The following is a 26806-nucleotide window of genomic DNA, read 5'->3' as shown; positions in this document are numbered from 1 at the left end:
AAATTTAAAAAAAAAAAATATATATATATACACACACACACTTTTTAGAATGGTTTTCATGTAAAATAACAGAAAGAGACTCTGAACGAGTTAAACTCTTGAGTTAAATTTTAAAATAAATTTTTTTTGATGTATTCATTTACAATGTATATACTTTAGCCTGCACTATAGTTTGCTTTACATTGTAGCCCATACATCTGTAGACCGATAACCAATCGGTGCAGAATTTAGTTCAGTTTCACACTGAAAACTCCCAGCTAAAGAGACAAATACAAGAGCCGACCAATCAAAAGTCGCGTACCAGCTAGCGGGCTATGGTGTGAGTGACAGCTGTGCGGACCAATAGGAGTGTAGGCTCGGGCAGGCGGCTGGGCTTGAGGAAGTAGCAGGATCTTGTTTGTGGTGGAGCTCGCAGTGGGGAGTCGCTGACACTTTGTGTTCCTCATCCCAGGTAGGAGAAACGAAACAATGCTGTGTGTATGGAGGCTGCTCACACCTCTGCCCTCATATCAGTGACAGGGAATGCTCGGGGTTATGCTGGGTGCAGTTCACAGAGCTGATCACCTAACTCAGCACTGTGCTGTGTATTAGTCAGGGAATCTTCTGCTGCCGAACTACAAATCCCAGCATTATTGCCCTCCTCCCCAGCCTTTCTGATTGGAGGATCCACAGGTATGTCAGCAGCTGGAGGTGCAGTTGTGTCCTGGGGCTTCTTGTGTGGTGTCAGTGCTAGGAGTGCCATGTCATCCTGGGGCAGGCAGAATTCTGTAATGTGGGGTGCTCATACATGTGGCTGACAACATGCTGGGGGGTAGATCACCTCCCCTCATTTCCTTGGCTCAGGGTCAGCTCATAGAGCAGTCAGAGACATAGAAATGACTTTCACATAACAGCTGAAATTTCTAATCAGGCTGATCTGTGTGCGCTGCACTCACCTGTGCTAAGCTTGCCTGTCACCTCCCAATCATAGCACAGCTTCATACATAACCTGTTCAGCACAGCGCCCAATAAATATCCTAGATCTGTGGAGTTTGGGGAAGTGTAAGAAGCTAGCTCAGCTTTTTTTTTTTGCGGTTTGCATTCTGTTGGGGAGATTCCCCACCACTTCCTGTTCCACAGACACTACAGAAAATCCTGGTCACCTGGATAACTGAAGAGGGAGAACTTGCTTAGTGGGAACACAGACAGGAATAAAAAAATCCGATCACTTTAAACAACAAGGAATAGGTTTCTCACATAGATTTGAAAAAGGAGCACCAGAGATTTGTATTTTTTTAAAACAATAGGTCAGGCATCCAAAATAAAAAAATCATCTTCCCTCCACAATTCTCCACTCCTTTAAAGAAATTCAGATTTGTTTGGTTCTGCCAGTGTTTTCTGGGCTGAATGACGGCCATTCTAATTCATTCCACTTGCAGTGGTCTAGGGTGTCATGGACACTCCCCCTGGAGGTTTATCACTATGGCAACCTGGGCTTACAGTACTGAGGAGACCAGATCCAATAATGTCCCATTGCTCCACTAAAAACATATGGATAAGGGTAATACTAGGATACTAGGGATGGATTTGAAAGCAGAATTAAAGTCTTTAAATAAACCATTCAACATCCCTCAATGCCACTTCCCGGAATGCATGGCCTGGAGGTGGCCATTGAGTAGTCACATGGACATCCCCTGCCAATCATATACCTTGGAGGAGGAGTAGGGGTGTCTGCTCCCTTCCATGTCCCAGCCAGCTGACATTTACAAAGCTCTGCCATGATGTTCTATTTAGCATGGTAGGGCAACTCATATTTTTCTGCTATCTTTTTACTTTGTGTATGAGTCTCCTCCCTACCTTTCCCTTGTGACTGCACAGCAAAAGGAGAAGCAGTGCACTGTGCTTTAGAAGCTGGAGCAAGTCAGAGGCTGGCTGAAGGGCATCCAGCACCATCTGATGATAGGCACATGGGACAGGATTTGAAAACCACAGCTTAATAAATTCACTTCATCTTATTTGAGAAATACTAACATTGTTCACAGGATCCTGGCCTCTGAGGGCTGCAGCTGGAGAGCCCTGACATGTGGCCCTTCAGTCATGAAGGCTTATCATCATATGTGGGCATCGCCACAACTTTCTGTGGTTGGAAAGCCCCTCCATCAACTGTGAGCTTGCATTGCATGGAGAAAAAAAGCCATAGCGCTAGGGTTTGAAACAACATTGGGTATGAAATTTTATTTAACTATTATATAACCAGAAGGGGGTCAGAGAAGGCAAAATAGGCAAATCCAACTTTATCTTGGCATGGTGTGAGATGTTCATTTTAATAATTGCAAATGTCATCTACAAAATGTTCTGTTCTCCCGGCACACCCCTGATGATCTCAGAGGTGCATTGTCAGGTCTGTACAGGTTCAACTTGTTCTAGTCCTTGCTTGTGCTGCCACAATCCCTCAGATCAAACACAGCTTGGTGTGAAATCTTCTCTATTACACCTGTCATGTGGAACTTTAAATACAAGAACAAAAATGTTAAATATTGGAGCTGACCAGATCGTATCATTACAGCATGTACAGAATTGTGCACAATATGATCATTCAAAATAATCGCTAGTCGTTCGTTTTCTAACGATTATTATTGCAAGTGAGTACCTAGATTAAGACAGGACTACAGAATGCCTCCTCTTCTCCATATCGTAGAGGGGAGGTGTTTTGTAATCCACGAAGAAAGCTGGGAACAATGTAACTGCAGTCAGAATAGGCAGGGAAAATGATCAACCTAAAAAAGATGTGTGTAATTAAAACACATCTTTTATCCAGCACAACCAGAACGAGCTGGGCTACAGGTTTCGTGGGGTTTGACTTTTTGCATTCCTAAAGAGTGAAAGTTAATTAGAATCTGATCATATAGAATAAATGTTTAACATGACTTTATTTAAGTTTCCAAGCCCCGACATTCTGCTGTAGAATTATTTATTGCAAATTGGAATTGTTCCTTATAAATTGCAGGCTGTTCTACTCACTCCACCCTGCTTCACAGTTGAGATATGACATGCTGTTATAAATGGAATTGTTTTGTTTCAATACAGTTTGTGAAAATTGATATAAATTAGATCTCTTATTATTATTTTAATGGGTTACAGCACTCTGCAGAAAGATTCTTAATTTGCTTTTGCCTATCCTAACCTGATAATTTATACATGTTGCGTATATACATGTTATATATGAGTGTTTTGTTTGGATGTAATCTGCAGCTTGGTGTAAATCATTCAGATATTATTTACATATTTCTGTATGTTAAAATGTTGGTTTTATAGCTCTTGTATGTTTTTGTTGCACCTTGATGGAAAAAAAACTTTAAATGTTTAGAAAATTGAAATAATCCAGCCTGATCCATTTGCCAGTTTATAGTGGGGATAAAAAAGAATCACTTTCTTTAAAATATTCACATATTGTTGCTTTGCAATCTGAAACAAATACACAAAAAAACATTTTTTAGCTGTAATCACTCATTGTAACTTTTAACATTCAAGTGAAAGATATGATAGCAACTTAGAAAAAAAAAAAAAGAAAACAGAATCACTGAGATGGATAAGAGATCCCCCTTTAAAAATACTTGTAAACTCAGGCATTACTAATCCTTTTCTCTATTGCTCACCAACCTACATGACTGCTTCCCACCTGTTATCATTTGTGTTTATTTTGATTGATTTAACATAAAACAGCTATTCCTGGGTCTTTTATCCATTTCTGTGATTGTGTGTGTTAAGGTGCGTACACACTTCCAATTTTTATCGTTCCAATCGAACGACGAACGATCGATTGGGCAAAAAATCGTTCGTAAAAAAGTAACCAACGGCGCCGACGAACGAGGAAAATTGTTGGAAACGAACGACCGGACCGGCGGATCGGATTGGGCGACGATCGTTGAACATCGTTCGTGTGTACGGTCGTTCGTTGATCGTCCATGTTCAGAGCATGCGTGATGAACGAACGTCCGTTCACTTTCCTGTCGTGCACATAGTTCCTCTATCGCTCAAACGATCGTATCTATTGTGTGTACAATATCTCGTGTTCGTATATATCGTGCAGGAACGTTCGTCGTTCGTTTTCCGACGATAATAATTGGAAGTGTGTACGTAGCTTTAGTTTTTTAAAAATGTTGCTATTATCTTTAACCTAAATGTTATCATTTACATTGAAATGTAAATACATGTAAATACAGCTGGCAAACTATTTGTGTGTGTCTTCATTTCTGACACACATGTGAATATATGTTATTATTTTGCAGTGGTTTATTTTTTTAATCTATATTCTCTGTATTGAATATCTAGATAAACTATTCTTTTAGAGTTGTGTGTAGTGTGTGTACCACTTTAACTAACATTAGGTTTCCTAGAGATGGCTTGCTTGTCGGAAAGTGAAAGTGATAACAACTGTTGTGTTCTGTTTAGAAAAGTAATCATGGCTTCCAACACTGAACAGGAGACGCGTCTTTGTGGAAACTGGTAAGCACTTTTAGGGTTATGTTTACAGCGTGATGCTGCCAGGCCTCAGTGGGCTCTGGTTTTGGGGTAACTGGTCTCAGCTCACAGGAATGGGGATGGATAGTACATAAGTGGTAGTCGTGGGGGCTCATTTGATTGATTGTACTTCACCTCCTCCATGATGGTCCTGACTGATGATTTTTTTTTCAATGATAATCATTAAATTAAAACTTAATAAATATTGTTTTTTGATTTTAACAGAAAAGAAAGTAAATGTTTGTCATGCATAGATTTTAAATTTACTTTACATCAACCTCCCCACCAACAAACATTCAGTTGCTGGGACTGGGAAAAGAAAGTCCTGTGCAGACTCAGATCTGACATGGCACTATGTACCCTTGTATTAACCCCCCCCCATAGTAATGTGCCAGTTTTTGGGTTATCACTATCACTTTTATTGAGAAAAGGTGGGTCACTGGCTCGCCTATGTATAGAAATGCTGAGTATTTCACCCTCCAGCTAAACAGTGTTGGAGTTGTGGAGAAATAGTGAGTACATGCTACCGTGAAGGGTAGAAAGGAAAGTAACTGCTTTCTGTTACCTATGTCGGTTCACTCTGAGACACACCTTTCAGCAAAGTGCAGTTTCTAAAAATCAAACCCAGCAGAAACTTCCTTTATTTTATTCTTGCTTTTTAATTGATAGGCACGTGAGGAAAAATAGTTTTTACCCTCTGCTCCTCAGGCAGACCATTGAATATACGATAAAATAGCTTATACATAGATTTTCGTCTGCTGAATGATTTATAATTAGTTTCAGCCAGTCCTGTAATTTGTACAGCTCTGCAACACTGCACAGCATGTCAGGTGGCACCCTCTATTCCTGGTACAGCATCGCAGGTTGTAGTGCCTGCCTGCTTGCTAAGCAATTATTAATCATCACATCCTACCCAAAGAGAAGTCATGATAAATTTGTGATCATCCTGGGTATACAGCAGAACACTTATAAAATATTAATATGTTTATGCCATGCTGAATGAGTCTTGTATAGCTCATGTTCTGGTTAATGTAACACTTCAATGTACTGAAAGGAGACACCCAATACTTTTACCGGATTGTGTTGTAGAATGTATAAAATTGCTGAGTAATGGATCTCAGCACAATTTTCGGAGATTAGTCATCAAGTTTTCACTTCCATAACTCCACTGGAAACAGTCTTTCAGGATACTCTACACCCCCTAGTCCCTATGGCCAATGCTTACACCTAGAAAAGTTAGGAAGTTAGAAATTAGCAAAGTTAGAAAAACAGAAAAGGTACTTGTTTTCAAGCTTTACAATTAATGGGTTTCATTTTATGATAACTGAAAAAAAAATCTTAACACATCAGATTTTCTATAAAATAGGTGGGGTAGTAGATCTTAATAACTTGTTTCTTTTCAAAGATGGCTCTTGTTAATTGCTATTGTTTGTCGTCTACCTAGTAAACGTGACATCCCTGTGATCAATTTCACTATTCATGAGATCCACTGTCAACGTAATATCCGCATATGCAAGATGTGCAAAGAGCCCGTTCCTACAAGCGACATGGAGGAGCATATGGCCATGGAACATGTCCCGGTAATAAGCAGATACCTTTATCCTCCTTTATTAGCACGTTAGTTGAAAGGGGTTATAAATCCTGTGAGGTTTTTGACACTGTCTGTGTCCCCACTGGGGAGGTCCACTTCGCTATTTGGTGGACAGTGAATCTAAAATGTTAGGATTGTCAGGGGTACAGCCAAATAATGGATATCCTGCATAAGAGACATTCTGTGGTGGTAACAATTTTTCCTATAGGATGTACCCAAATGTAAATAATAAAGAATGCAATGAGAGGAAGTGAAAATACAGTTTGACTTATTAGTGATGCCTTGGTAAAGTCAAGTAAAGATGCCCTGCTGCCCTTTAGCCCACTGAAGCACTATCTGAAGATTTTTATTTACTTCAATAATACTGGCTTTTGGACTTGGCGTGACTGATCAAAACGAAATTGTAGCTATTGCTTTTGGTGTACATAGGTAAAATATACAAATTGTCATTTAGGCTGAGAATATTTCACATATTTAAGGGGGAAGCCTGTATTGTGATATATATGTATTGTGTTGAAGAAGTCATGGTATAAAAGCTAATCTCATCTATATTATTTGTGCTTCTTTTTTAGGTAACTTGTAAATGTAAAATGACCATGGAGAAGAATTTACTGGAGGAACACGAGGTCAGTAACCCCCACACTACTTGTACAGTTATTCCTTTTGAAAATTGAATTTTATTTGTCACATAGTTTTACACAGTGAAACAGTAATGCCTCATAATGTAACTTGGAGCTGAACAAAAGCTGTAAACTTACTTGGAGCAATGCTGCATTCATTCTGTCAATTACCTTATGGCAATGCTGCTTTCAATAGTTTTTTTTTAATGCACCCCTCTACAAATGCTGTGGGGATCATAGTACTAATGCTTCACAATGTGAGGAAACTTGCAGTAAAGAGGCCCTGTGTAACAAGAGTACAGTTTCCCAGTGTGCCTTCTTCAGAGAGAAGCATGGAATAGCGTAGGCCAGATGTGACCAGGAGCAATGTGCAGCCCGCAGTCCATTTTTTTTTTTTTTTTTTTTTTTGGGGGGGGGGGGCCTAAACAACAATAATCAGTAGATATGTATAAAATTAACTGGGTTTGTCATCCCAGCTAAATTTTTTTTGTCTTGGTATCCCCCTTTATCTGTTAATAAACATTGCCATTTATAGCCAGTGGAAAGTCCCAGACATGCAGCAGCAAAACCGAAGGTTCAAGAATGATATTGAAACCCATTATGAGCACTGAGTCAAATGCTTTATGGATATTTATACAGGAGAGCAATCCTTTTTCAAGCCCCATTTTCACCTACCTATGACAAACTGGAATCCCTAAATTTAAATAATAAATTAGCTTGTAACATTGAATATACTTTGACTGAAGACACATTTATTTAAACATTATAATGAATGTGAAAGATCTTTTTTCCCCTAAAGTGCTAGAAAGTAAAAATAAATGAGGGAAGCAATTATTCTTTTAAAGAGTTTAAAATTTTTGAGTAATACGACTGCCAGGCAGAAGATTAGCCATGTCAACATTTAACAGACAGCAGAAAAGAAATGTAAAAGCACTTTTTTTCCTGTGCACACAGATAGGAATGCAAACATGTGCATCAGGTGCACACATATGTATGCGAACAACAACAACAACTAAACTTTCTAGTGTAATGTCCTAAAACTGGAACAAAGAAAATTTAGTCGAAAAGTATCGCTGTTGCACATCCCCAGATGCTATGTTTGATAAATTATCTTTTGTGACTGCAGGAAAACATATTTGAAAGGGGTATCAATTAATTCTTATACTGATAGTAAAGAAATGGGATTAGTAGGATCCCTGTTTATTTAGTGATTTGAAATAGGAACTATAACACTGGAGGTGCCAATAGAATTTATATGTTCTCCAGAGGTCATATTCCCCTGCATTCCTATGTGTTCAGGCTGTTATGTGTTATTATGTTGCAGTTAGTGTACTACAAACTGTACTATGCAGAATTCTAACACTGTTTCTCTTTGTAGCGTTCTTCTTGTCCCCTCCGTCTGTTACAATGCCAGTTTTGTGAATTGGAACTGGCCTGTAATAAACTTGCAGAGCATGAAGACTATTGTGGTGCTCGGACGGAGCGCTGTGAGAAGTGTGGGTTAAGTGTCCTGACCAAAGATTTAAAGGATCATCCTGCAGTGTGTGGCAAAGTAACAGAACCAAAGAAGCCAGCCAGAGCCCAGAGCTATATAGAGCCCAACTTTGAAGGGGCATGGTTTGATGACCTGCGAAATAGAAACTCTTTCAGAGATGATATGTTTTCACGATTACCTAAACATGTGCCCAGTAGATTTTATGGGAATTCTGTTTTAACTCGATCACTAAAGACATCTAATGAGGAAGCAGAGCGAAATAAAAAGAAAGAGAAGAACAGAGGTGAGTCTTAGTTATTTATCCAAAATTCTTTCTTGTCTCGACTTTTCATGAAATATATATTATGTGAACAAACACGTGTGTTTGTGTACTGTTTGTGTGTTACCTTGGCTCCAATAATGACAAACAAACAGGGAAGGAAGAGCAAAGTTTTGTTGATGATGGTCTTAATTGATGAATTACTAATGAATTACATTTTTGGTGTCATAGGTAAACCATAATGGAACCACTGAGATGAAGCTGGAGCCTTAGGAGCTCCATTAGCATGATATTCAGACAACAAACATTTGCATAAGCAAAAGTTACCAAAGTTAGACTAAAAACTTTTTTAGTTTATTATTTCTGTAGAATTTTTCCTGCATATGATGCCTTTTCAATGGTTGTCCTACCAAAAAAATATTGTCTCTAAATGCTTGCCCAACAACTTCACAGACCTGAGGTCCTCACCTAAGCGAAGGTGCATATGTTCTGTGCCCCCAGTTTATTTTTCATTTGATAAAAAAATCTAGAAGTTGTTTCCAATTTAATATCACACAAAGTGGGACTTTTGGGATTTTTTTTTTTACTTTTCAGTAATTGTCACATCAATTTGTATTACAATACCTGTAATAACATACCAAATTAAAATGTTTTAATTTTTTTCCTGAGCCAGAGAGTCCGTGGGCACAGGACCTTGAGGACATCCCACCTGAGCTAGCAGAGCTGTTAGATGCAGATGCATTACAAATCCCACACTTAACTAATCCGTTTCAGCCTGTACCTCCTCGGGACAATACCAGCATCGATTCGGAGTCAAAAACGACATTTTCTAGACGAGATCCTGACTTCTGGAGTAGTATGTACTCCAAAGACAACGTGAAAAGGACAACTTCCCACAAGAGGAATAATATCAGCAATGATGTTTCAGCCCAACTGAATGTTCCCACAGCTTCTTCCTGTTGGTATCCCATTTTTGTTATCTTGAAATATACTGTCACAGACTTGCATGTTTTATTTAGAAAAAAGGACCAAAGGGTAAATATTGTAATAAAGTCCAGATTTTTGCTATTTTAGGTAGAGGTTTGGTAGAAATGTGTAGAACTGTGTGCTCTGTCATGTTTTGGGAGGTTTTCACTCTATTCTCCCTGCTGCCACTCTAATATAGGTAGATGACAGCTGTTTGTCAAGCATGTGCTCAGAGTTGTTCTGTTTTATAGCTATTAATATCTGGCTGTAAATAAAAAAAAATAAGCATATTTTGTTTTTGTTTTTTTTGTTTTTTTTTCTCCAACTGCTAGATTAGAAGATGGGGGAGATCAGGTTCCAATCATCCCAAACGTCCTATTAATCGGATTCCCTCATCTGTGCTATCACATAGGGGTCTTGTCGGCCCCCTTTTGAAACTAAGAAGCTTAAAAGAAAAATAAATAAAAAGTTCCATCCTGTGCACACATGCATATGAGCACTTAGGATGCACTCATATTAGCTATTGCCACACACACCAGAATGTAAGGGAATAATTCTAGGTCTCTTTTCTGGGTAAACCCTAAAATGAGATGTAGAAGCGTTTAAAGTGTAGCCAGTGGACAATTAAGGATATCACAGTTTCCTGCTGTTTTGGAGGGACATCTAGATTTAAGACTTAATAATCTGGTATCTGTTTACTCAATTCAGTCTTATTTGTTAAATATTACCTAAGAAGTGGGTATTGTGTTTTTGTGCACAAAAATAGTTGTTTGTATAATTTATAACAAAACATTTCAGGGTTGAAAAGCAGTTATGCAAAAATTGTGAGACCATACATTTTTCAATTATCATATTTTTATTCTACATATTCTTTGCTTTTACAAAGTATACAGTATAATGTTTTATCAGGTCTAAAATGTATGTTTTAACATGGGTCTGAAAAATTAGATAAAACTCCATAACAGAAGCAGTTATTAGTTTATGTGTGGGTGTATTACATACATGGTGTTACATGCTTACATTGTATCATTTACCTCTCCAGCTGAGGACACCCAGCTGCCATGTGAGTTCTGTGAAGAGCTGTTTCCCCTGGAGGATCTTATTTTACATCAGGTACAAATAATCAGATACATTTCTATATCTTAGCACTTCTGTGACTGTGTAAAGCTGTAACAGTAGCTATATGCAAGATATAAACCATCCAGTCAATTTGTATTTATTCAGGCAGGCATTTGCACTACAAAGTTTTTGGTAGACCTAGAGTAGATTTTATGATAAGGTAAGCAATATGTATTGTGCTTTAGAGTTACTTTTAGGTGTCCACAGATGATACTTTGAAAATGTAGAATTTTCACTTATATTTGGCAACAAAGTAATATTTTACTTGCCAAAAACCAGCCATGCAGGGCGGAATTCTTACTGTTTTTTTTTTTATTGTACTTCTGCACTGGTTTCTTCCCAGTGCAGTATGATCACTGCAGTCCTTTGAACAGTTTCCAGGTGTGCATGCCAGCTGCCTTGTCCATCTTGCTCTAATTATTTTTTTCTACCCCTTTGTTCTGGTTTCAGTCTGGGTGCAGACTTCCTGCTGCACCTTCAATAGGAAGACCTTCCCATAGTCCTAGAGAAAATGTCAGATCATCCTCCCCACCTGTTCACAGTTCACAAATGGTCCTCCTTCCCTGTGAATTCTGTGGTGTATTGCTGGAGGAGGACATCCTGTTCCATCACCAGGTATAGTACAAATGAGAGACACTTGTGTTGATTTAGCTCCAGATGTGTGTATTGCTGCTACTCAGCACTGATAAATATCAGGAAGATAAGCTACTACCAGCTTCACACCTGCGCAGTACAGTAATATACCTTTCATGTATTTGTGCTTTGAGGTGTAATTTTGGATGGTATCTCAGCACAAACAAATGCATGGTAATACACTGGCATGCATTTTGTATTTCAATATTTTTATTAAGGTTTTAAAACAACAAGAAAATATATAACAAGGATAAGACATAGCCAAAATAATATAAGCAACAGGGTCCAGAATATGGGCTAAAAACCCAACAACCAACATAGATTTTTATATGACATCTTCGTTATCAGTATAGCCTGTTACAGCGTCAGCTTAGAGTGGAGTACCGGGGCCACTGAAGGGTTAGTCAACATAGAGAATTAACAAACACTGCATCCAGTTAGTACTTCCTCTAGGGATGGGAAAAGCAGGGTGGGGACAACAGGACATCACCAAGGACAAACAATACAGACTCAAAAACAAAAACAGAAACAAAAACCAGCTTATGAAGTTTAAAAGAAACACAACAATAGGGTTTTGGCCCCATCCCGGTCCCCGGGACCAACCTAGTCCCAGGGCCTAAGGGGCGGCCCCAACCCCTGTGCCAGTAGGAGCTCCCAAGAACTCCATCTCGGCAGGGAAAATCCCTCCAGGCCAAATCAAATAAATACGGCCTGAACTGGATTCCCTGAAGTATGAGGGCATGTGTAACCCCCCGGATCCCCACTCCCCCATCTAGTTAAACTATGAAACATAGATTCATAGAACATAGAAACAACAATTTTGCTCACAATAGCAAACAGTGCCAAACAGGGATACACCATGTTTGAGGTAGGCTCGGCAGCCACTAGAAAAAAAAGAAAAAAGGAAAAAGCAAACTTAACATCATATCAGTAAATCCGAATAGAATATGAATAGCATATGCATCATTGAGACAGAAAGTGTAAGAACATGACCATAATACCCATCATTAATCAATCTCCATAACCCCCCACCATGGGGAAGTATCAAACAACACAGAATGAGAAATTAACACATTGTCAACTAAGAGAGACTATTGGCTTCACTGATATATCAGGACATATGGACAATAAGCAAAAAAGAAAAAAAGGAAAAAAAATACACAGCAGCGCGTCCAACACAAGTATTCATGGGGTTTTCTGTGTCTGTTTCCCTGTAATTTTGGTCTTAGACCATAATGGGTATAAGGATGTGGACACCTCCTTGTCCGGAGTAGGCTGAACATCTGATCTCTGAAGTAAACCCAGCTCACGAAGAAGTTGTTCCCCCTCCTCAAAGGAGGAAAAGGAGAAGCTTTTCCCCTGCAATTGGAAAACTAATTTCAAGGGGAAGGCCCATCTGTATCTAATCTTGTGATCGATCAGGACTTGCAGTAACGGCTTGAGAGCTCTCCTCCTTTGAATGGTGAACGGTGTTATGTCAGAAAAAATTTGTATTTGGTGGCCTTCCATCTCGATTAAGTCCAGTCCCCTGGTTACTTTCAAAAGGGCTTCTTTAGTGGTAAAGTAGTGGGGCTTGACGATTACATCCCTAGGCGGGCCATCTTGTTTGGGGGCCACTAGCGCCCTATGTGCCCTATCAATCAGTAGTTGCGACTCCGGCAAATCAGGCAGAAGGTAGTGCAAAAAGAGCCCCACTGATTCAGTGATGTCCTTAACTGATTCAGGGAGGCCCCTGATCCTAAAGTTATTTCTGCGGGATCTATTTTCCATATCATCCAACTTAAGCTGCATGGCATCAATCCGGTCATGTAGGACCTTTATCTCATTAGAATTCTGATTAACACAGGCCACTGTTTCATCCACTTTTTTCTCAAACATATCAATTCTAGTGCCCAGGGCCTGTAGATCTTGACGCACTTCTGAGAGGGCTGAGGGCTGGGGGCCTCCTGTGAAGGACTACTGGCCTCCGGTGACCTGTGGGGCTGATCTCTCTCCCCTCCCTTGCTTCCCAATACCCGGTCACTACCTGGAGGAGAGCCGCTCTCTCTCCTCATCTCCTTCTGGGCTTCAGGGCCGCGTGGATCTCTGACCGCCGCCATCTTGGAAACAGGGCGCCCTGGCTGAGACCGTGATATACAGTCTTTCTGCTTGGCTCCTGTTTTCCCCACCATTATGTGCCGGTGCCCAGTGATGCCGGGTGTTGCGGGAGCCCGTATGGAGCGTGGCTGCCGATCCAGTCCGCTACGGGGAGCCTGCAAGGAAGCCGAGGAGCGCCGAGCCGTCTAGCAAGCAGCCAGCTTGGACGGGGGGCGCCTGCGCACCTCTGGCATGCATTTTGAATTGCTAAACAAGGTTCAGGTGTGGTTTGAGGTGCCCAAACTAAATGGGCTCTCTTAACACAATGTATGTTAACACCCTGCAAATATGCACCTTTAAAAAAGGAATTGTTATAATGCTTATTAAAATATTATAATGCAAAGTTTTCTTTGCACCACTGTATGTTTTGATCATTCACAGGATAGTAAAGTCCTTAAATTGGCTTCTATCGGTTACATTAATTTACTTACTTGCAGAAGAATTCAAACTGTAAGGCAGTTGCTGTGAGTAAGCCAGGATCTTTCCTTAGGTTAAAAAAAGCAGTCAAGCTAACATTGTTGTGTTAGACCAGTGTTTGTCCACCAGAGTTTCACTGAGGTTGCTAGGGGTTCCTTGAGCCAATGCCTTGCTCTCCGGTCAGTATAACTGACACTAATGATCTTTCTGGCACTCTATAAGCGTGGCATTCTTCCCACTAGCCAGCAATGTTAGAGACATTTTTCCTCCCTAATCACCACACCTATGTGCTGGGAGCAATGGATGTAGTAATTATAGCAGGGGTTCTCCTGCTTTAGAGAATGTATATGTTTTTTATACCTGATCTGCTGGGAATACTGGAAGTATATAATCCTGTTTTTCGAAATTCTGGAAGCTTACTGCTTTCTGTGTGTTTAGGATCAGTGTGAGAAGTGTCCAGACTCAGGAAAAAGCTCTTCCTTTACACCAGCATTGGTTCCTGATGATGAAACATGTGAGGAAAAGCCATACAGAACTTGTGAACCTCCAGCAGCTGTTCAGTCCCGTCATGGTCCCACAACAGGTCAGTGAGGTCCCTGCATTCTGAGGATATGTCAGGTGAAAGAAGGGGAGATAAACTTTTTATTTTAAAGCAGCGGCTTCAGTTGACAATTCATTTTAAAATATAGAAAAAATGATGGAATTATAAAATAATAAGACTTTCAGTCACATCCAGCTTAAAAATTTGTTGTTCTTAAATGCTAATTTTTAAATTGTTCACTGCCAGTGTTGATGGAAGTAACAGGTTATTGGTTATTCTATGGAATGTAAACGGCATGTACTTATTGTATTCATATTCCTTTGTCACTGCCCTCCCATACATTCCACTCTATGGCCAATGTAGAGTAAAATTACTTATTAGTAGCTGAGGGTCTTTTTATTTATTATGCTTTGTATACAACAAATGTCAATTTTGTTATTTTACCAGCAAATATTGATGCCAATGTGGGCAGTAACCGATACCTGATGAGGGAGAACGCAACTAGGCCTCCACGTCCTACAAGAACAACACTTCTAGCAGAAAGTCAGTACCGGCAACCAAGGATGAACAACACGGTGCGCAACCCAAATCTGGAGGAAACAAGGAAAAGAAACATTGAAGAGAACATGAGGATTTTTAAAAACCAGCACAGTGGAGCATCCAATAGGTAGAATTGATGTACTGATTGTCTGTACTTTGAGTAATCTTAAAATCTCAATCAATAAGGGAGAATCTATCACTCTTTTAGGAGTCGTTCTCTATGCGTCAGCTTAACTTTCTCTATATGTTATACGTTTTCATGGCAGTTCTGGGAGATTACATTGTGTATTTCTAATGTACCTGAAGTTCCATGTGATTTATTAGACTGATGAACATACCACCTATTATTGCTCATTGGATGGCCACCATGGACGTGTTTTGTATAGATTGTTATAAACAGCCATACATGAATAGTAAAATGACAATAAACAATATCTTTTTTTTTTTTTTTTTTTTGTAGGAATCGTGGCCCCAGAAGTAAGGTAAAGTCCTACGAAATACACACAAGGCAAAGTTTCAATGAAAGTGTAAATTCTGGTAAAATATTAATTCCTTACCATAACTATTTTTTTTTCTTTTTAATCTTATTTAGGGGACAAATAAGATAAATCCTGAAGATGTTGCTAAGGAAGAATAATAATTTTGCCATGTGTACATTTTCAGAGCACTAAAGATATATAATTTTTTTTCTTCTCTTGTATCAATTTTTCTATTGCATTTTCTATCATGAAAATAATTGTAATGACAGCCTTTAAAGACTCAACTTCATCACTATTAACACTTTTCTGTATTCTATTTTTAGTATTATATTTTGGAAATTGGACTCTGAAATTTTGGTATTAAATAGTGAATTCATTTACCATTCCACTGGAGCCAGACTGCTTAGCTGGCAGCTTTTCTTGATGAACATCTACTGGTGCATCACCTGGACATTTTTTCCTTGTGATAATGTTAGAACATTACCAGAGAACTAAAAATAGCATGTGGCTTATTTTTTTATTTTTTTTTTTTATAAAAAAAAAAAAGTTATATTTTTGGTTTTGAAAAGCATCTGGTGACAATGTATAGTTCAAGCTGTTTGAGAATGAACACACTTTTTTTGTAGGAAACCAAAAATTCACAGTTCTAAAAGCAAGCCAGTAAAAGATGGGTTCTGACTGGGCAATGTACTTCACTTCTTTTTACACTCCTGGTATTGGTGTTCTTACTACTCCAAAAATAACCTGTGCAAATATGAAATATGTATATAAATATCTATTTCTCCTCTCCATGCAAAGACCTTTTTATTCCTATTGCTCTAAAAATATTCTTTTCAATAAAATTAAGAACTATTAATGTAAGCTACCTTTGCACCAAAAAGCTGGAATTGCTGATCTTTAGGCTTTAATTTCACAGACCTGTATGCAGAACAAAACTTCTGATTCTGTTTTGATTTTACCTGCTACGTACTTGTTCTGGGACAGTGATTTAGAAAGTACTGATGCCAAGGACACATCCATGCAACTGGTATTTTTAAATGGAGGGCAGCAGTATCTGTTAACATATTTATCTTGGTGCAAGTTTATTTAAATACAGAGATTAAATCCACTTTGATAATAAAGTAGAACTAGTTTTGTTTGGATAAAATGGTGAGAAGTTAAAACCACTATCTTATTAGTTTTATTTTTGTCAAGTGTTTCCTTAATGGAGATATACTCTCATATTGTCATTTACCTCAATAGTGATATGGGGAATGAAAGTGAGAGTAAATCAAACATTTTGACTTGTCAACAGAACTAGAATAGAGGGGAATCTATTACAAGTCTAGGTAGAGTTATCACTGAGGGGATTTCTTTTGCACTGAAAAGATATTCCCCCTATTTCCTGTTGAGTGTGGCAGGAGGTAAAGGGAAATCTCACTAATCAGACACCTATGTCAAAGAAAGTGTTTTTTTTTTAATCTCTGCACTCTATCCCAGTAGTCCCCAACCTTTTGCAGCTTGCGGACCACTGAATCTACGGACTCCAAACCGCATGTGCGGGGAGCCGTTTGTCACTCAAAGGGGAAGAAACTTCCCCCTGGGAGACATCATAATGCCTAAACCCACTCCAGAGACACAACCCACCCTGAGCCTGGGATCTGTATGGGAGACAGTGGCCAGTGCACCCCCCAGCGGGTTCCTTCTCTTGACTCCGCTAAACAAACCTGCAGTGCAATATTAGGATAAAATATTTGCATTTGCTCTAATTTCCAATAAAATCCTGTGGTAATGCCAATTTAATCCAAATATCACTATAGCTGTCCTAATTAAAGTGTATGCTAACCCAGTAAATAAAACTGTATATCTGCATGTTTATTTGGCACTGTCCTTATATTTTTTCCCACGTGTGAAATCCCTGGTGATCCTGCCAGTTTCCTATTAGATTCTTTGCTTTTTTGATCCGTGCTGGCATGGTCAGTTTTTGTTCTGTGCTGCAGAGAGGATATACCGGGTTACTGTGTACTGTGTACTGTGTACTGTAAGTGAAAGTTTTTGTTTAAATGTGATTTAGCTAAAACTAAATAAAAGAATTTAACAAACATTTTAGACCCTTGTCCAATAATATATATATACATTTACACATATTTGACACAACAAAAAAGGCCCATTGTACCAACCTAAAAATATTCAGACATCCATCTAGTACCTAAATAGTCTTCTTTAATAAATCATCTTGCACTCCACCCTTCATCATGTTTTTTTATTTTATTTTATTTTAAGCAGATTTGGGGAACCGTAAAGTAGGTGATTATGGCATGTGGAAACCATGTGGAAACTACATATTTGAATTAGCTTGTTGAGATGTATATGGAAATATGTTGTATTTTACATATATTTTTTCTTTTCAATATGCATGGTACTGGGCAAGGCATACTAATGGCATCTCCATGCTGTGGCTGTCTTCTATTGTGGCTGCTAACTATTAAAAATGTACCTGTAATGAGCAATTACATGTAAACTTGTAAAGTGGGGACCTTTGATCCTTAGTATGGCTTGACCTTCAGTGTTTCTCAACCCTTTTTACATGGGGCAATCCTTAAAATATTTTTTAGGTCTTTGGGGAACCCTCTGATATCATTTAATGTATCCAAAGTTCATAGTACACTAGAGTGGTGATCAGTAGGAAGAATGACTCTTACATTGCTGGCCACTGGGAAGAATGTCACCCTTTTAGATAGCCAAAAAGATCAGTAAAACTGACCTGACCCTAGAGTCACAAACTGCTCATTGCTCAAGAACCCTCTGGAGGAACCCTGGGGGGTTGAGAAACACTGGTGAACTCTATCTGGGAATTTGAGCAAACACAAGGAGCTGAAACTCAAATTTGTGGTTAAAGTGACCTAATATCCTTATTTGTAAAGTTCATTTCTCCACATGGCTACTAAGAAAACATTTTTTTCTTTTTTTACCAACTGGGAATACTACAATAAAGGTATTTTGGGAGAACAGACAGAAACTTGGCTCTTTATTAAATACAGTACATTTTGAACTGAAATTATATTTCTCAAAACTTATTTTGAGGATGTTGCTGAAGTTGCATTCATTCAAGGTATTTGAAAAGTTGACATCTAGAGCAAATGATGCATCGCCAACGTACAGTATTGTTGGTTAATGTGGGATCCATAACGGTGAACAGGAGCTTAATTTTAGGATATAATCTAGATAAGTATAGAAGTGTTTCTGCAGAGTTTGAAGAACTTTACCACAAGGATCCAAACAAGGTGAACATTTTGTTACATTTTATTTGGGTGTGATACAAATATGATAATGTATGTTTTGATTAAGAAAGTAAGGATTTAAAAGTTAGGCAGAAGATAGTAAGCTATTGGGAGTCAAATATCTTGCTCTAATTCCAGCAGGGTGATAAAATGCTTTATTTGTTTCTCTTTTCGCTGTAGAAGAGAACACAAGATCATGCCTCTAGTTAATGTTTATTTTTTTCAAATGAACAGAATTAAGGCCTTGATTTGATGGCCCCAAATGCCAAGATTTGGGCCACTGACATAAAAACAGATCTCAAATATTAATAGGCAACCCCATGTAGTTCAGAGTCCTTCTTAAGTATTTCTAGAATACTGGCAGCCCACAAACACCCACATACCCCCTTTTTGGGTACACCACCTCCTGACATGAATACGTACAGGGCTCCCATACCATGGATGGGTTCACCCAACCAGGACCCCAAAACACTTTCCTTGAGAACCCCAAATGGCTACCAATCATAAGCATGACTTCTCACAGTTGTGCACCCCCAGACCACATGTACTTCTCTATGTATGCCACCTTGCAGCCCCAGGTACCACATATCCGTCCACACTGATCCTAAATACACTCCATTGCGCATTTTGCCTTCCAGTGCACATATGAGTGCCCAAGAATACAAATAGGATAGGAAGTGGAACCTACTAAGAAACAACCACACATAACTCCCACAAAAGCCAACCCTCCATAATCACCTTCACCAACAAAAAAAATACCCCGAGTCCACTGAATACCTGGATTGCAGAATAACCTGAACATGTTTCCCTGCTCACAGAATTCCAGATAAATCTGCTGATGACCCACCATACATGGCTCTGAGGGACACGAGATGCCACATCGCCTAGCTTCCTGTGCCAATTCACAAAAAAAAAAAACACACTGCAAATGAGAGAGGGCATTGGCAACTTGGTTAATCACCCCTAGAATATGCTCTGCAAGAATCAAAAGCAGTAGCCCAATCAACGGCACCATCCAACCACAAGGACTGCCCATTATAGGTGTCCAAATAGGAACACCACACACCCAAATCCTCCCGCAGCTCCCTCTTCAGTCATACAAAATGGGAAGGCATCCGAATCTATTGGTCATCACTGCCGCAAAAATATACCTTATGGGATGGTTCTTGCATGCAAAGTTAAGAAAAAAAAATTGTCTGCGGCAGGCAACAATCCATTTCCTCCAAACCTCTATCTATGCCCAGGAATGACAGCCACATAACAGACCCCTCCATCTTCTCCTTAGCCAATGGTACCCCAAATCACTCCACCATATGTTCCAATGTTGCCGGTAAGATCCCACATGCTAGGTGGCCCGATACAGAAAACACTTATTCAGGTAATGAATCACAGATGACACCCCAGCCACATCCGGCACCACCCATTTTAGTAAAGTACTAAATGCCTTAAAATATGCACAGGGTAGAGAACATCCCAATGGCAAACACCAATCCAAATACTAGGCCCCTTTCCACTTGCACCCCAGCAAGTACCAGCTTTCCTGGATGCACCGGCAGTGAAAGAAACACAGCCTTAATGTCCACCATCCTCAGCAGTAAGCCCCTGCGGTATTGGCGCACGCATGCTATGGTGCAATTACCCGACGTGAAAAAAAACGAACAGAGCTCTGGACCAATTCCTATATTAACTAATACAGAAAAATAAATGGTGGATCATCCTCCAACAACAGGGCCATCCCCTTTTGTCTGGATACCTACCAAGAAAGGACAGCATCCTTTTTTACTTTAACTGGCATCCTCTCTCTTTCCAGTGCTGTCACGCGTACTACCATTCCACTCATGGGTGGTGAAGCTGTGCAACCCCCCACATGTTTAAAGAGACATGTTTCTCCAATTTTGCCACTTACCTTTATTGTATAACCAACACAGCCCTTTGCGCCATATGACCAGTGCCCCTTAGCCAAGGACTGCACCGGCACCACAATGAAAGGGCTGTCCCACTGCCCATGTCGATGTCATGAGTTTCATCCACAGACTGATGTCCTTATAATCCCATTGCATTGCCAGCCATTTCACCTTCAATTGACAGAACTGCTCATCATACCTAAACCACGCCAACCCCCCATAAACCCAGTACGTCTCACCTATTGTGTCCAATCAGCAAACGAGGACCAAACAGTTCTCTGGGTACTGCTCCCCTATCACACTGACCAAAGTCACGAAAGCCTGCAGGCAATTTGAAAAGGTGCACAGAATGGTCCTTACGAAAAGGTGGTCTTCCTTACTCTGCTTACCTTCACACCCCAGGGGACGAAAAAAAGTCCAAATACTCATCTGTCCAGATCAGCTCCCTCACCTCCTTCCCCAAATGCGCCCCCAAAGATCCTTCTAAGCAAACATACACCGCCAGTACCCTCCATTAAATTACCAGTACTGGCAGCCCCACCACCATCCAACTTCCCAACTCCTGAGCCAGAATTTCGACGCTCACTGGTACACCCAGTCCCCCCCAAGGCTGCCCACGCTCCCACCAACAAAGGTCCCCTCTTTCCCCTATCAGTGAACTGCAAGAGCAAGGATCACAAGGCCTCCCAAAATCCCTGTATTGGTCACCTGGCAACCCCCCCTCCCAAGCTCGCTCCCCTATGCTGACCAGACCCCCCCACTTCCCCCCCCCAACCCTCACCCTTAACATACTGGGCCCCCCAACCAACAAAACCTGCCCCTGCTTTAGTCCAACATAGGGCTGCATGCTCCGGTCTACTAGATGAAGGGAGAGAGGACCCTGTTGGAACTTTAGGGGCCCCTCTATCCCTGGGGCTCCAGGGACTTCAGGGAGGGGGATTCCTCCTGGCCAGCTGCTCTACAGGAGAATGGAGGGTCCATTAGGGGTTTCCAACACCACGTCAAGCAATGTCTACACATAAAGAATACAAACAATGCTGTGGATTACATCCAATGTACACTACCAGAGAAGTGCTATTTTGTAATGTTCATACATAAAGATCCACAGGCAATTAAAAGTTATTAGGAAAAAAATGACAAAAATTGCCTAACTCTGGGCTTCACATTTTTCTTTTTAGATAGAGCAAGGAAAGGTAGGGACCATCTGTCAGGTTGATGGGACATCACTCTAATGGGGATTTTAGCACATTGAGGAATAGTTGTTAGAATGTCTGACAATGTTATTGATTCCTCTGCCTTCCTGCCTTTCTACAATCTGCACTCTTATTTCTGATCCAGGTGTCACAGTGATGGGCATGCCATCATCCCACCATCTCCTTGTGCCAAGGCTATTGCTAGAATGCAGTATTAGAAGAAGCATGCTTCATTGCAGAGCTAGTTTTCCATAGGAATGATGTGCAAGGTTGACAAATCAAATTCTTAGTATTTGTAATGCACTGCCTGGCCTAACTTATGTCCAGGGGTGTAGCCGTAAAAAAAGAAGAGGGGGCACGGTACTATCCATGGCGAGCGCACATGCGCATCATTGTTATGTAAACGCCTCATTCCCAAAAAAAGTGATGGCCCTGCTTATGTCAGAAGCAAAAAGGGTGTTTTAGATGTGCCAAACCCTCACCATCAAAGGGTGGGTCTCAGCAGTCATTTTGATCATGTGCTTCATCTGTAAGGAAAAGCAAATCTGTTGGGGTTTATTTCATGGGGGGTTGAATGACTTCTGTTTCAAAGTCAGAATTCCCATTCTACAGGGAAGCTGATTATAACTATTTTATCATTATAACATATTATTTGTATAAAATTCCTAAATATAACTATTTTTAAATTGCAATGTAATGTAAGCTTTAGGAATTAAGTCAAACAGACATAACAAAGCAAAATAACAATTCTAAATTGTCATAACAATACAAAAGTACATAAGTCATTTCTTGCCAGTCCTGGATCTGCCAACAAATATTTGTCAGATTTCCATTGTTTCATGTAAGGTAGTTTTTTTTAGTAGAATCAAACTGAGTATTGTCTATGGTTAAGATTTTACCAATAATGCTATCAGGAGACCTGCAAGTAAGTTTAAAGGGAGTAAGCCAAAAGGGTGGCAAACCCATTTGTTGCTTTTTTGTATAAAAGAGAAAAAATGGAAAAATATTTATCTTTAAGGCTGATAGGCAAGATAATCCTAAAAAATGGCATGGTAATTCTGGCCAGGGTCCTTTTCATTAGAATAACATGGGAAATACACCAACATTAATAAATAAAAGTTTTAGAGGGAAGCCTTAAAATTGTACATATTGTTTCAGAGAACAAACACAGTTCTGGTTACAGCGTACTTTGAAAGCATTTTTATGGCTGAGCTATTACAGCAAAAGCACCTTAATTGAACTGAATTTGATATTGATAAAAAAAGCCTTTTAGGTGCCTTGACAAGCAGAAACAATAGCCCCAAAATACACATCCACTTATGGGATGCACAAGTGAAGTTTTATTGATAAGAATATAACGGTAATCAAAGTGCATTGCCTTGATTTGCACCAGGTTGCCAAGTTATATTGCTAATACTATACATTTGTGCCATGCTTTTTAATGGGATCAGTTACCCATCAGTGGGATAACAGTGATTCCTTTAGGTTACACAGTTGGGTGTAATGTGCCCTGCTCCATTGCTGAACTGGCTGAACACAAGGACAGGAGCTTCATGTAGCTGAGCTCCTGTCATTGTTTAGCCATTCCGAGTGCCTGACAATGCCATTTGTCATCATCGGACACTAATGACTCATCTGAAACATGTAGATGAACTGTTTGCCTGGTAAAGGATTTGTAATTTTATACCTTCAGGGCTGTTGCTTAGGTGATTACACTGCGAATTAAACAATCTAGCCTTATCCAAGCAACACTTCGATTAGATATTGAAGGGAAGACAGCACACAGAATTATGCTATTTCTGTGCTGTTTCTTCCTGTAAGTGTGTTCACAGTATTAAACTGACTGCAAAGCAATGCAGTCCTGGTTATTTAAGATTGCTGAACCTACCTCCCATATACATAATGCCTATCTAAAAGTCATGAAAACTCTGATCAGGATGAACTTTAGTGCATGTGTTGTATTAAAAAATATAGTTTGATTTTTATAAATATCTAACTGGATTAAATTATTTGTTTGTAAATCTGTTTGGAGTTCAGCCTTAAATAAATGTCTAAAATTAAGTAAATCAAATATTTAAAATGTCTACATCATAAACATATTAAGCAGTCATTATCAGTTATGAATGCACTTGATGATAATTAAAAGGGTACAGCATGTTTACATGCTATGTGAATTTCACATATTGCAAATGGTAAAATGTAGGAGCTAAACATGAGACAGGTATCTTAAAAACTTTGTATGCACATGACTAGATGACTAAAGTCAGGACTGTCCACCAGGGTAAGTAAAAATTCACTTTCAATTTAGTAATCTGACCCCACTATAATTGCACTATTTTAAATTAAAAAAAAAAGTTTGGGGGCTACAATCACCTTTTTGATGTGGATCCCTTCCTGGCTGCGGCCCAAGATTACTTGCCCTTCCTTGCAATACTTTCTATCAGCATAGGGTAGATTAGAACATCACCCCAGGATATGCTCAACACATATTCAGCTTGCTCTGCTTTGGAGTAACCCAAACTTCTCACTGGGCCTGAAACCTGGACAGTTTAGCTGATGGTTACATAAAGGCTTCTTTAGAGCGGGGAACCTAATATTCAGTAGGTCCATTCTTAGTTTAGAGCACTTAATACAATCAAAAAAATTATCCCCTACTGAATATTTTCATTACTCCCAAATCCGGTCATTTATATGTGCCAAGCTGACCTCATGCAAGTCATTAGCTGATTTTGTCCAATTTAAAATTACATTAAATTGGGTTTCTATTATAAGCCATTTTGCAACTTTAAAAGGCACTTTTTTAAATTTCTGAACATTTAAAAATCATCAGTAGAAAAAAAAAGCTGAGGGGAGTAAGACATGAATTAGAACTGATTAGTCCCAATTTAGGGATATTAAAGACTAAATAGGTAAACATTTCATTAATGTTTTTTTTTTTTAACTTGTGAAATATTTTCTGTATAATTACTGTGATTCCAAGAAATGTCTAGCTGGTCACAGGTGGACTCAAGAGTGTCAAAGCTGGACACAGGAACAGAGACTTCTTGCTACAGATGGAGCTTTTTTGACACATGCGAGAACAAGTGGCTTTTGTTCTAAATTTTTTAAAATGTACATTTAGTGCAGTATATTAACAGCTAATCTTTTTTTCTAGCAACCTATTTACATAAATAATGCTTATCCTGGGATTTGGCAAATGTTAATAAACAATTGTCACTATCATGAATTCTTGACTATAAAAAGAATATATATATTGTACATATACTGTATACAAAATTGACACAATCGGAAAACTCTAAAGAGACACAATCAGTACCAAATTAACGCATGCACAAACACATCTGCAAAGAAATATTTACTGCACTAACAAAAATAAGAGAGACAGTACAGGACTGACACATCCAGAAAATGTCCTAGAGCAGCACACTACAGACACAATTAAAATAATATCCACAGAGATAAAATCAGCACTATACTGACAACTTTAGAAGCAAGTTTGCAGCAACGGCCAGAAGCTTGTGCACAAAGACAGAATAAGTATTGCACTAACACACTTGCCATTTTTGTGCCAAAAAACGACCCCTCTTGCTTTTGTAGACATACAGACAAAGAAATACAGAAGAATATTAATTAAAAAAAATAAAGCTAACAAAACAGCTTGATGGTGCCATCATTAGGTAAAGTGAATCTACTAAACCAAAAGGCAAAATATTCCCAAACTATAAAATGTATCTATTCAAAAAATGTTAGCAGACCCTAAGGTAGGTCAGACATGAAATAAGGAGAAGAAGGAGAAGAGGAAGATGGAGGGACATCAAGCTGCTGTAAGTATCTGTGCAAACAAAGCATTCATTGGAAAGTCCTGAGATAGGCACATCCAATAGGTGGGTCAAGGTTCAAGCATAATTAAAATATTAGCCTATTAGTTATTAATGTCAGACCAATATGGAACAATGCTTAGACAGGTCCATAATATAAAATTACATGCCTACCTGGGTTCCAAATTTCCATTCATAAAATTCTAACTACTTAAATTAGAAAAGCTTACAATTTGTCAGGGGTGATATACTAATGCATAAGGATTTTGTAGTTGTTTTCTACAACACATTTTACACACTGAATTTTTGTTGGCCCGTCACCATATAACCTGTTACAAATCCAATGGAAGTTTTCTATGCAAAACAGTTTCCCATTTGATCATGTATGAATGCCTAACAAAGGGGACGACCGGCTCCACATTTACAATTTGATACATTTATGAGATAAGTCCTTTGTGAGTGACCCCCTACATATATTTTGCTCTCACTCCCTATCACATAAGACTTATCTCAGAAATGTATAACATTTTGAATGTTGAGCCCACCGTCATTTTTGTTAAGCATTGATATTTTGCATTAAATATTCATTTTTTGTATAAAAATAGGGTGATTTCAAGTTCAATTTTAAATATTTGTGTATGTTGGGATACTATTAGATATTACAGCACAACAACCATCGAATGCCATCACAGGAGGAAGGCCAGACAGGTAAGAATGCATAAGATTAGAAGCATGAAGGGTAAAATTTAAGTGATTTTATGTCTCTGTTGGTATATTTATGGATAGATAATTCACAGTCCATAGAGGTGGAAAGGTCAGGAAAGGCTTGCTTTAAAGATCTTTTACTGGTTTGCATACTACCGGTAGTTCAGGGACAATTCACAAACCAAAATAATAGGGAATATTTTTTTTTTGCAAAATGTGGTAAAAAATAGATGTTGGGAACATTCTAAAAATTGGTTATGAGGGAAGCATCTCTCATTCAGAAAAACTAACCATAAATATTTCTCATTGTAGGCCTCTATTCCCCATTTGCTCATCGGACAAGATCCAGAGTAACACTTAGAGGCAGAATATCTGACCATCACCTGCCTGAAAGACCTAGAAGAAGAGGACGCTCGAACACCGACTCCTCACACCGAAGCCGTTCTCCAGTCAGCCGCAGGGATGAATACCATCCAGGACCCCAGAACAACCAGCAGATTGAGGGTCAGCCAAGCTGCAGGATCTGCTTGATGGAGTATGAACACGGGGAACAAACTCAACAACTCTCCTGTGCACACAGATTCCACCAGGCGTGTATCAACACATGGCTGAGAGAAAGGCGTACCTGTC

At 39.2% G+C, this 26806-nt stretch overlaps 1 protein-coding gene across 2 annotated transcripts; it reads left to right on the top strand.

Moving 5' to 3' along the window:
- Positions 1–346: 346 nt before the first annotated feature.
- On the top strand, positions 347–18284 carry TRAFD1 (TRAF-type zinc finger domain containing 1). 2 transcript variants are annotated; one of them, XM_072415850.1, is made up of 12 exons: positions 347–451; positions 4432–4485; positions 5945–6080; positions 6664–6717; positions 8090–8489; positions 9139–9423; positions 10474–10544; positions 11001–11165; positions 14175–14319; positions 14725–14944; positions 15278–15299; positions 15410–18284. In XM_072415850.1, exons 2-12 carry the CDS (start codon positions 4442–4444, stop codon positions 15452–15454), a joined length of 1587 nt encoding a protein of 528 aa, XP_072271951.1. In that variant the 5' UTR covers positions 347–451; positions 4432–4441; the 3' UTR covers positions 15455–18284. The 2 variants fall into 2 exon arrangements, with proteins under 2 accessions (XP_072271951.1, XP_072271952.1); XM_072415851.1 differs by lacking the exon at positions 347–451 and adding an exon at positions 651–672.
- The last annotated feature ends 8522 nt before the right edge of the window (positions 18285–26806 follow it).

Source organism: Pyxicephalus adspersus, chromosome 6 (genome assembly GCF_032062135.1).
Source record: "Pyxicephalus adspersus chromosome 6, UCB_Pads_2.0, whole genome shotgun sequence".
Classification (NCBI taxonomy): domain Eukaryota; kingdom Metazoa; phylum Chordata; class Amphibia; order Anura; family Pyxicephalidae; genus Pyxicephalus; species Pyxicephalus adspersus.
The sequence above is the reverse complement of the archived record's forward strand: the minus strand, read 5'-3'. Positions and strand labels throughout refer to the sequence as shown.

What these genes read in the sequence shown, in the direction of transcription:
- TRAFD1 (XM_072415850.1), top strand. Translation starts at nt 4,442, where the DNA reads ATGGCTTCCAACACTGAACAGGAGACGCGTCTTTGTGGAAACTG. An exon ending in ATTTACTGGAGGAACACGAG is followed by an intron (nt 6,718 to 8,089) that starts GTCAGTAACCCC and finishes TTCTCTTTGTAG; the next exon opens with CGTTCTTCTTGTCCCCTCCG. An exon ending in ATCGTGGCCCCAGAAGTAAG is followed by an intron (nt 15,300 to 15,409) that starts GTAAAGTCCTAC and finishes AATCTTATTTAG; the next exon opens with GGGACAAATAAGATAAATCC.